Source organism: Lethenteron reissneri, unplaced genomic scaffold (assembly GCF_015708825.2).
Source record: "Lethenteron reissneri isolate LAM-NWPU_2019-01 unplaced genomic scaffold, ASM1570882v1 scaffold_1640, whole genome shotgun sequence".
NCBI classification, from domain to species: domain Eukaryota; kingdom Metazoa; phylum Chordata; class Hyperoartia; order Petromyzontiformes; family Petromyzontidae; genus Lethenteron; species Lethenteron reissneri.
Window position 1 is genome coordinate 4,455,964 of NW_026891378.1, and position 11,969 is coordinate 4,467,932.

The following is an 11,969-nucleotide window of genomic DNA, read 5'->3' on the forward strand; positions in this document are numbered from 1 at the left end:
CATGAACCTGAAATTACATCTATCCATCCGAGTATTCAAGCAAATTTGAGCCTGGCTTCGGACTTCCAAGTTGCAATTGAACATTAATTTGTCCATTTTATAATATTTCTGCCCAATGCGAATAGTTTTATTTTTAACACCATTTGCTCTTTTTATCAGACTTTTCAATAGTTAACATTTCTTCAGTAGCCAGATACAACCGAAATTCTGTAGGTAGACTTACGGTTATCATTGATATTAAATATACAGTAAAACCTTGGATTGCGAGCATAATTCGTTCCGGAAACGTGTTTGTAATCTAAAGCACTCGTATATCAAACCACTCGTATATCAGTTGTGATCACGTGACGCTCGGCAGACAAAGCGTATACATACTACTCGTATTGCAAGACCTCGCTCGTTATTTAAAATTTTTGCTCATCTTGCAAAACTCTTGCAGACCAAGTTACTCGTAATCCAAGGTTTTACTGTACTAGCGCCTCCAGGCATTATACTGACCACTTGCTTGCTATGCTAGGCCAAGAGCTGATCGTCAATTGTAGATAGTGCCTTAAAACAGCTTGTGTGTTGCATTGGGTGTGATTTTTTTTATTTCTCGTTAATGTTTGAGTGTTCTTGTCTATGTAATACGTGAATATCATGTGTGACTGTATATATATGCAATATCCCCGAACCTTTATGAACATTTTGCTTTTAGAGGCTAACTCCTCTGCCTGATGACAACCGCTTGAGTTGCGATCGAAACGTCGTGATATTTTTATTCACTTTATTTATATTGTTATATCTACGTGACTTTACCGAAAGAACCAAAGAATATGAATTGCTGCAGTCACGAAAGTTTTAAGTAAAAAAATCACATGTGACTATATATATACATTTTTATGCTTCTATGCTGACATACAATGTGTGGATATTACTGTTTTCTGTCTGCAGCTGCCAGTTCCTCTGCCACTTTGCTGTACAGAATTGATCAGATGGAGCGAAGACAATCAGCAGGAGAGAAACCATTCAAGTGCACTGTGTGTGTGAAGGTCTTTGCACAATCATCAAATCTTAAAAGACACCAGAGAATACACACAGGAGAAACACCCTTCAAGTGCACTGTGTGTGGGAAGGCATTTGCACAGTCACCAAATCTTAAAACTCACCAGAGAATACACACAGGAGAAACACCCTTCAAGTGCACTGTGTGTGGGAAGGCATTTGCACATTCACCACTTCTTAAAATACACCAGAGAATACACACAGGAGAAACACCCTTCAAGTGCACTATGTGTGGGAAGGTGTTTGCACGTTCATCACATCTTAAAACACACCATAGAACACACACAGGAGAAAGACCCTTCAAATGCACTGTGTGTAGGAAGGCATTTGCACATTCATCACATCTTAAAAGACACCAGAGAATACACACAGGAGAGAAGCCATTCAAGTGCACTGCATGTGAGAAGGAATTTTCACGCTTATCGTATCTTAAAAAACACCAGCAAACACACACAGGAGAAGAACCCTTCAAGTGCACTGTGTATGGGAAGGGTTTTCGACAGTTAGGGGATCGAAACAAGCATCAAACCATTAATCAGGAAATTAATATGAAATTGGCTTGTGGAAGTCAAAGTGTTGCAATGAGTTCATCCCTCATGAAACAAGAATCAGAAAAACATTTGAGATACGAAACGTGGCCAGGAGTGAAGGTGAAATGTCAAGAAGTGAAAATGAAATTTGAATTGGCGAAGGTGAAAAGTGAAGTAACGGTCAAGAGTGAAGAAGTGTTAGTAAAATGTGAGGATGAAGATTCAACTCCAAAATCCGACCTTCACGTCGATCGAGGCAGCTTTAAGCTGGAGGAGACTGTGGACTCTGAGGCAGAGCGAGGCAACTCCCAGCAATTTGTGGATGTGGAGGTGTGGGTGGATTTTTTAGGCAATACTGAGTCAAATGGAGACCAAGTAGATGTTTATCATTGAGCTTAGGATAAAAAAAGTTCCATTTCATTCATGGGCCTTTCGCATGATAAAGTTTTTTTTAGTTAGATCGCATAAATATATAAATTTGTCGTTAAAACCCACCACGAACTGTGAACCTCTTTAAACAAATATCAACCGTGCTATCACTTGGATTCTCTCATTCTACGAATGCATGCAGGTGTAGGCATCCATTCAGAGAACAGAGTACAGTAAATCTGCTGTAATGTGATGCAGTATATTTTAATGCAATAGTGCAATGTTGGCAATGTGTCTCTTGATAATTTAGTGATAATTTTTACACGTATGATCTGATTTAGAGCATATACAGCAAAAGCTCTTATCCACCATCTATGGGGAATCGAGGATGCCAGTTCATCAAATTTACCGGTTAACTGAAAGGTATACTTAATGTTTTAGCAAATTATTTCAAGTATAAAAACATTTTTCAACGAAGAAATTAAGCATACATTTTAACTATGATATTCAAAATAATTAACTCTTTTACAGAGGTACTCACCAGTCATTTGTATAGCATTCTAAGTTAATTGTAGAGAAGCAATGGTGCTGTTTAGATTACAGTATACAGTAGTGCAGTACTGTCTTCCAAGAACAGTGCAACAATTAGGCAGCCCACAACACGATCACAATGCTGGCAAGATGCCAGCATTTTTCTTTATACTTGAAGGAATATTTATATTCCCGTATTACAGATGCCGGTTAATAGAGCATTCCGGATGGTAAAGTACGCGATAGAGATTTTGCTGTACGTGCCATCTTACCTATAAACGTCACTTTTTGTCTGTCTGTCCGTCTGTCTGCGTACGCTCGCTTGCAAGGGATTTGGCGCTCGGGCCGTGGGGTTTAGGACGAAAAAAAATTGCCGGGAGGCATGTCCCGTGCAACGGGCAGCAACGCCGTCGCTGCGGGGTGGACGCAATTTTTAATTCCCGTTAAAAATATGCACACGCGTTAACACGCAACGCTGAGGTAAATTAATCAACGTTTCACGTCCTCTTCACTCCCCCCCCACTCCAGTGTGCGCAATTACTATTATAGGGTCGGTAGATAATAAAATTATAGCGATTAGACAGTATTCTAGCGCGGGGGGGGGGGGGGGTAGCGGGCCCAGCACCCAGCCTCGGCCGGGTGGGCAATCTAGGCGAGGCCGGAGGCTCTGCACGGTACTAGGCCTCGACACCCCACACGTGTCAGGCGAGGACTTTGAGCTATAAACTCGATATACCCAGCGTTGCCCGGGGGAAAAATACATTTAAAATACAACTGTGTAATTAAGTTTAAACCCGACCGCGCCAAGAATCGATTCTCTGGTGAGCGTGAGTGGTGAGGGTGTGTGGTGAGGGTGAGTGCTGAGGGTGTGGTGAGAGTGAGTGGTGAGGGTGAGTGGTGAGGGTGAGTGGTGATGGTGAGTGTTGATGTTGAGGGTGAGTGGTGAGGGTGAGTGGTGAATAGTAAGGGTCAGTGGTGAGGCTTAGTAGGTAGGGTGAGTGGTGAGGGTAAGTGGTGATGGTGAGTAGTGAGGGTGAGTGGTTAGGGGTGAGTGGTGAGGGTAAGGGTGAGTGGTCAGTGGTGAGTAGGAAGGGTGAGTGGGGAGGGTGAGTAGTCATTGGTGAGGGGTCAGCGTTAGTGGTGAGGGTGAGTGGTGAGTGGTAAGGGTGAGTGGTGAGGAAGAGTGGTGAGTAGTAGTGGTGAGGGTTAGCGGTGATAGTGAGTGGTTAGGGTTTGTGGTGATGGTGAGTGGTGAGGGTGAGTAGTGAGTGGTGAGGGTGAGTGGCGGTTGTGAGTGGTGAGGGGTGAGCGTGAGTGGTGAGGGTGAGTAGTGAGCGGTGAGGGTGAGCAGTGAGGGTGAGTGGTGATTGGTGAGGATGAGTGGTGAGTAGTCAGGGTAGTGAGGGTGAGTGGGGTGGGTGAGTGGCGGTTGTGAGTGATGATTAGTGAGGGGTGAGTGGTGAGGGTGAGCGTAAGTGATGAGGGTGAGCAGTGAGGGTGTGATTGGTGAGGATGAGCGGTGAGGGTGAGTGGTTGTTGTAAGGGTGAGTGGTGAGGTTGAGTGGTGAGGGTGAGTGGCAGTTGTGATGGGTGAGTGGTGAGCGGTGAGGGGTGAGTGGTGAGCATGAGTGGTGAGGGTGAGTGGTGAGAGAGTGGTTAGTTTTGAGGGTGAGTGGTGAGGGTGAGTAGTGAGGGTGAGTGGTGAGTGGTTAGGGTGAGTAGTGAGCGTGAGTGGTGAATGGTGAGGGAGAGTGGTGAGGGAGAGTGGTGAGGGTGAATGGTGAGGTTGAGTGGTGAGTAGGAAGGGTGAGTGGGGAGGGTGAGTAGTCATTGGGGAGGGGTCAGGGTTAGTGGTCAGGGTGAGTGGTGAGGGTGAGTGGTCAGTAGTGAGGGTGAGTGGTGAGTGGTGAGGAAGAGTGGTGAGTAGTAGTGGTGAGGGTGAGTAGTAAGGGTGAGTGGTGAGCGTTAGTGGTGAGGGTGAGTGGTTAAGGTTTGTGGTGAGGGTAAGTAGTGAGTGGTGAGGGTGAGTGGTGAGGGTGAGTGGCGGTTGTGAGTGGTGATTAGTGAGGGGTGAGTGATGAGGGTGAGCATAAGTGATGAGGGTGAGCAGTGAGGGTGTGATTGGTGAGGATGAGTGGTGAGTGGCCAGGGTGAGTGGTGAGCGGTGAGGGCGAGTGGTTGTTGTAAGGGTGAGTGGTGAGGGTGAGTGGTGAGAGTGAGTGGCAGTTGTGAGTTGTGATGGGTGAGTGGTGAGCGGTGAGTGGTGAGCATGAGTGGTGAGGGTGAGTGCTGAGTGGTGAGAGTGGTTAGTTTTGAGGGTGAATGATGAGGGTGAGTGGTGAGGGTGAGTAGTGAGGGTGAGTGGTGAGCATGACTGGTGAATGGTGAGGGAGAGTGGTGAGGGTGAATGGTGAGGGTGAGTGGTGAGGGTGAGTAGTGAGTGGTGAGGGTGAGTGGTAAGTGGTGAGGGTGAGTGGTGATTGGTGAGGATGAGTGGTGAGTAGTGAGGGTGAGTGGGGAGGGTGAGTGGCGGTTGTGAGTGGTGATTAGTGAGGGGTGAGTGGTGAGGGTGAGCAGTGAGGGTGATTGGTGAGGGTGTGATTGGTGAGGATGAGTGGTGAGTAGTGAGGGTCAGTAGTGAGCGGTGAGTGGTGATTGTTGAGGGTGTGATTGGTGAGGATGAGTGGTGAGTAGTGAGGGTGAGTCGTGAGGGTGAGTGTTGAGGGTGAGTGGTGAGGGTGAGTGGCGGTTGTGAGTGGTGATTATAGGGGTGAGTGGTGATCGTGAGTGGTGAGGGTAAGGGTGTGATTGGTGAGGATGAGTGGTGAGTGGTCAGGGTGAGTGGTGAGGGTGAGCGGTGAAGGTGAGTGGTTGTTGTAAGGGTGAGTGGTGAGGGGCAGTTGTGAGCGGTGAGTGCTGAGTGGTGAGCGTGAGGGTGAGTGGTGAGGGTTAGTGGAGAGTGGTGAGTGGTGATTGGTCAGTGGTGATTGGTCAAGATGAATGGTGAGTAGTGAGGGTGAGGTTGAGTGGTGAGGGTGAGTGGTGGTTGTGACGGTGAGTGGTGAGGATGAGTGGTGAGGGTGAGTGGAGATGGTGAGGGTGAGTGGGGTGGGTGAGTGGTGATTAGTGAGGGGTGAGTGGTGAGGGTGAGCATAAGTGATGAGGGTGAGCAGTGAGGGTGTGATTGGTGAGGATGAGTGGTGAGTGGTCAGGGTGAGGGGTGAGTGGTGAGGGTGAGTGGCAGTTGTGAGTTGTGATGGGTGAGTGGTGAGCGGTGAGGGGTGAGTGGTGAGCATGAGTGGTGAGTGGTGAGAGTGGTTAGTTTTGAGGGTGAATGATGAGGGTGAGTGGTGAGGGTGAGTAGTGAGGGTGAGTGGTGAGTGGTTAGGGTGAGTAGTGAGCGTGAGTGGTGAGCGTGACTGGTGAATGGTGAGGGAGAGTGGTGAGGGTGAGTGGTGAGGGTGAGCGTGAGTGGTGAGGGTGAGCAGTGAATGGTGATTGGTGAGGATGAGTGGTGAGTGGTCAGGGTGATGGTGAGTGGTGAGCGGTGAGGGTGAGTGTTGAGGGTGAGTGGTTAGGGTGAGTAGTGAGTGGTGAGGGAGAGTGGTGAGGTAGTGAGTGGTGAGGGTGAGTGGTAAGTGGTGAGGGTGAGTGGTAAGTGGTGAGGGTGATTGGTGAGGGTGTGATTGGTGAGGATCAGTGGTGAGTAGTGAGGGTGAGTGGCAGTTGTGAGTGGTGATTAGTGAGGGTGAGTGTTGAGGGTGAGTGGTTAGGGTGAGTAGTGAGTGGTGAGGGAGAGTGGTGAGGGTGAGTAGTGAGTGGTGAGGGTGAGTAGTGAGTGGTGAGGGTGAGTGGTAAGTGGTGAGGGTGATTGGTGAGGGTGTGATTGGTGAGGATCAGTGGTGAGTAGTGAGGGTGAGTGGTTAGGATTTGTGGTGATGGTGAGTGTTGATGTTGAGGGTGAGTGGTGAGGGTGAGTGGTGAATAGTAAGGGTGAGTATCTCAACACCCAACGACCCACTTCGTCCAAGACCACAACAACAAGCATTACCTCACTTCACCCCACTGTACTGTGCTTTCCTACATAGCAACAGAGGCGGGGGATGCGTGGCGCGCTAACTCAAGCCCTACACTTAGGATGATGATGGCTCCGATGTTGTTGCTTATGAGGATAGTGGTGTCACACACAGTGTACACACACGCAATAATGCTCACGTTCTTGTTGTAGCTGATCTTACCCACCCAAGGGATACCTGCAACAGAGGAAGACATTTAAAAGGAATCTAAAACAGGACCCTGCGGGGTGGGCTGGTAGGAATAATACTTAGTACCGGTACAGAGATATCGACCGGGTATAGAGGAGTTAAAGAAAAAATGACTGTATTCTAGTGTAACGTTAATTAAAAGTGTTTGTTTTGACAAGAAACGCTGTGAGATTTAAAGACTCGTAGTCTTTCATTTCCAACACCACCCTCAACACCACCCCTCCCACGGACGGACGGACGGACACATTAATCTATTGGTGGTCTGGTCCACTTCGTTCCTACCAGTATAAACTTAAACTCTAATACCACTCTTCACCGTGCTCGCCCTCTCACTTTACCACTCCACGTGACGTCATCATCGCGAGACGCCAAGGGGTGTGTACCTCGCTAGTAACGTCATGTCACCAGTAAAATAAATAAAAATCAAGCAAAGCCACGCGCAATCACTCCCCATAAGGGCCTGCTTAATAAATGGCATATATCCATTATATCAGCCGCGAGTTCATTGTGTCCGGTTAAGTAGCCACGCCCAATCACTCAATGTCAGGGCCTGGCTCATTAACATAATTTATTCAGTGGGAGGTGGTTAAATTGCTAAGTGACGTCATGTCATCTCCACCGCCGTGTGATTCCGCGTGACGTCACAAAATCCCGCAAAGCTACTCGCAACTCAACTGAGATCCGAGGTGAGACGCTCACGTCGTGGTGGTCGTGGTCTTTTGATGGTGGTGTTGTCTATGTAGGTACAGCCTCGCGTCTATTGTTCTCGGGATATCACTGAGTGTAGCAGCGAGTATGAGATCGATGTCCAGGTTGGAACGTTACAGAGTGCGGCCTAGCCATGCTGGCCTTGCCTCCTGCCATCGCCTGATTGTATTTGCTTTAAGTTTTGTTTATTTGTATTTGTCCTCACCTGGCTGACTACTTTAAAACCATGTTCTTAAAAAATTTATTTCTACTATTTTGAGCTATATATCTCTTTCAGAAGTTACCTGCCCACATCGAAGTGGCTTGTGTGGAAATTTACAGCAGCCAAATGCTCTAAATGCGACCACGCAGAAAGAGAGACAAGCAAACTCCAAATAAACAAGCGTCGGGATCCAACCCACGACCTCTTGTATACCGGGCGATGTAGTGAAAATCTCGCCAGGGTGGTGCACACTCGAGTGCTTTATCACACTGAGTCTCTATACTTCAGTTCAGGAGGGTCCTGCCGAGTTGGTTTGGCAGTCTCGGGGGGAGGGGCGAAGCTTATTTGCGTATTGAGTAAACTGGAAGGCATATGTTCAGCATTGCAATATTTGAACGATACCAGTCCAGAAGTTTATTTCCCAAGTGAAGTCCATTGAACTAAGAAGTTTATTTTCAAGTGCGACTGAGCCGACAGACATAAAATGATTTACCGTAATAATAATTAAGCTCACTCACTGGCCCACTCATCTGTCCACTCATCTACTCATCCATCCACTCTCCCACTCACTCATCCATCCATTCGCCCACACAAGCACACTCACCTCTTCACACACCTCTTCACACACTCACTCGCCCGCTCACTCGCCTTCCCACTCACCCACACTCACTGGCCCACTCACAATCAGAAGTTAATTTCACGAGTAACACCCATTGAGCTTAGACGCATTTTTTAAGGGCGACTTGGCGGGCATACATCAACGCATTCCAAAATTACAGGTTTACAAAACAAACTTAATAGCAATTCTTTTGTAAAATTACATTCCCACTCAAACTTTAGTAGTTTTAATAATAACCAGTTTAAATGAGGTTACAAATGGCAGCATTGAGATGCCAAAAGACGATACGTGGTTCCAAACCTTTGGGCAGTGACATCTGGGAAACCCCTAGACTCGCACAGAGACCCACATACTCACATCGACAATCAGCTGAACGTCGCAGATTTTTCGGATTGTCCAATGGTTTAATAACAAGTCAAATAAAGAGCAAATATACGTACAAAATGTCCTTGTAAATAAAAATATCATGTGGATGATACAGACTTTATGTTTGAGTTAAAATATACCACAAGAATGTGTGGTTAATGCAGACTTAATGCTATACTCTTAGGCTTTTTCGGTAAAGTCACGTAGATAAAAAAATAAAATTAATAGAAGAAATAATAGAAATAAATAATAAATAACGACGTTTCGGAGGCAACACAAGTCTCCGCCATCAGGTGGGACCGTCACAGCTAAATTTACTGCATCAAGTGAGTCAAAATTCCAAAGGACCAGCCTTTTAAATGTAAGTTAAGGGGGGAGGGGCTTATCTGAATGTGGTAACCAGGGAATGGAGCGTGGGGGTGGCGGAGCGTGGGGTGGTGGGCGGGGTTACAAGAGAAATTGGCGAACGTCGTCCTGTGCAAGAGAACAATCGGTGTACCTCGACCTAAACCGGTGTTGGTTGAGAATCCAAATACAAAAAAGCAGTACTGTTAAACGCTGGGGATGTCAACATTCGGTAAAGTAGAAAAGTACCTGTCAAATAACATGGTACAAATATGTGTAGTTGAATATTTTTACGTGGTTAATAACATCTTTCCAATGATTACTCAGTTTGTACCCATCATCACGGTTGAAGTTATGTCTGTGTTTGTATATCTGGACTAGCTGTACTACCCGGCTTCGCCCGGGACTTGTATCTACCACGGCCGGCCGCCTTTGTCTCCCCAGTGGCGATGTTAATACGCTACAGCAGTTACTCGTTTGAGGCAGAGTCGACCTAGGGGAGGTTCAAATAATCGTCACCGGTGGTGGCCGTGAGCGGGAATCGAACTGGGTTCGCCGGGTTGGTAGCGCAGCGTAGCGTTAAGCACTACACCCACCGCTCCTCACACACCACACACGCACAGACACACACACACAGACACACACACAGACACAGGCAGCACGCTAAGCACTACACTACCGTTCCCCCTACACAACACACGCGCGCGCGTCCATAGGTACACATACACGCGCTTGCTGCAGACACACACGACTTTGAGGGTGCGTACGGCAGTAAACGACTGAAATAATAAAGCGGCAATGCTGTGTAAGGAACGCCTTAGACCCGCATTACACATTTGTGTAATGCGAGCGTAAACACACAAACACACACAAACACATACACAATACACACACACATACATGCAGACACACAGACAGACACATAACACACATACATACACACACATACAAACACAGAAACACATACACACACATACATAGACACACACATACATACACACAAACACATCCACAGACGTACATACACACATACATACAGGCACGCAGACATACACATAAACACATACAAAAAAACCCACATACATACACACACACATACATACACACAAACACATGCACACACATACATACACACATGCATACAGACACACAGACATACACATAACACATACACACATACACATGACCCGGCTTCGCCCGGGACTTGGATCCACCACGCCCGGCCGCCTTTGTCTCCCCAGTGCCGATGTTAATACGCAACACCAGTTACTCGTTTGAGGCTGAGTCGACCTAGGGGAGGTTCAAATAATCGTCACCGGTGGTGGCCGTGAGCGGGAATCGAACTCGGTTCGCCGGGTTGGTAGCGCAGCGTAGCGTTAAGCACTACACCCACCGCTCCTCACACACCACACACGCACAGACACACACACAGACACACACACAGACACACGCAGACACACACAGACAGAGACAGACAGACACACACAGACACACAGACAGCACGCTAAGCACTACACTATCGCTCCCCACACACCACACACGCACACACACAGACACACACACACACACACAGACACAGACAGCACGCTAAGCACTACACTACCGTTCCCCCTACACAACACACGCGCGCGCGTCCATAGGAACACATACACGCGCTTGCTGCAGACACACACGACTTTCAGGGTGCGCACGGCAGTAAACGACTGCAATAATAAAGCGGCAATGCTGCGCGAGGAACGCCTTAGACCTGCAACACATTTGTGTAATGCGAGCGTAAACACACAAAGACATACAAACACATACATACACACACATACATACACACACATACACACAAACACATACACACACATACACACACATACATACACACAGACATACACATACACACAAACACACATACATACACACAAACACATACACAATACACACAGACATACATGCAGACACACAGAGACACACATAACACACATACATACACACACATACATACACAGAAACACATACACACATACATACACACACACATACATACACACAAACACATACACACACGTACATACACACATACAGACACACAGACATAGACATAAACACATACAAAAAAACCCACATACATACACACACAGACATACACACAAACACATACATACACACATGCATACAGACACACAGACATACACATAAACACATACACATGACCCGGCTACGCCCGGGACTTGGATCTACCACGCCCGGCCGCCTTTGTCTCCCAAGTGCCGATGTTAATACGCCACACCAGTTACTCGTTTGAGGCTGAGTGGACCTAGGGGAGGTTCAAATAATCGTCACCGGTGGTGGCCGTGAGCGGGAATCGAACTCGGTTCGCCGGGTTGGTAGCGCAGCGTAGCGTTAAGCACTACACCCACCGCTCCTCACACACCACACACGCACAGACACACACACAGACACACGCAGACACACACAGACAGACACAGACAGACACACACACACACAGACACACAGACAGCACGCTAAGCACTACACTACCGCTCCCCACACACCACACACGCACACACACAGACACACACACAGACACACGCAGACACACACAGACAGACACACACACACACAGACACAGACAGCACGCTAAGCACTACACTACCGTTCCCCCTACACAACACACGCGCGCGCGTCCATAGGTACACATACACGCGCTTGCTGCAGACACACACGACTTTCAGGGTGCGTAAGGCAGTAAACGACTGAAATAATAAAGCGGCAATGCTGTGCGAGGAACGCCTTAGACCAGCAACACATTTGTGTAATGCGAGCGTAAACACACAAACACATACAAACACATACACACACATACACACAAACACATACACACAAACACATACACACACATACATACACACAGACATACACATACACACAAACACACACATACATGCACACAAACACATACACAATACACACACACATACATGCAGACACAGACAGACACA

General features: G+C 47.4%; 1 protein-coding gene across 1 annotated transcript in view; it reads left to right on the forward strand.

Moving 5' to 3' along the window:
- LOC133339171 (zinc finger protein 271-like) overlaps nucleotides 1-2,771 on the forward strand; it is a 39,770-nt gene extending 36,999 nt beyond the window's left edge. The window contains exon 4 of the mRNA XM_061547328.1: nucleotides 1,032-2,771. Coding sequence (XP_061403312.1) covers nucleotides 1,032-1,967 — 936 coding nt within the window. The 3' untranslated portion in view covers nucleotides 1,968-2,771. The remainder of the gene's footprint in view (nucleotides 1-1,031) is intronic.
- The last annotated feature ends 9,198 nt before the right edge of the window (nucleotides 2,772-11,969 follow it).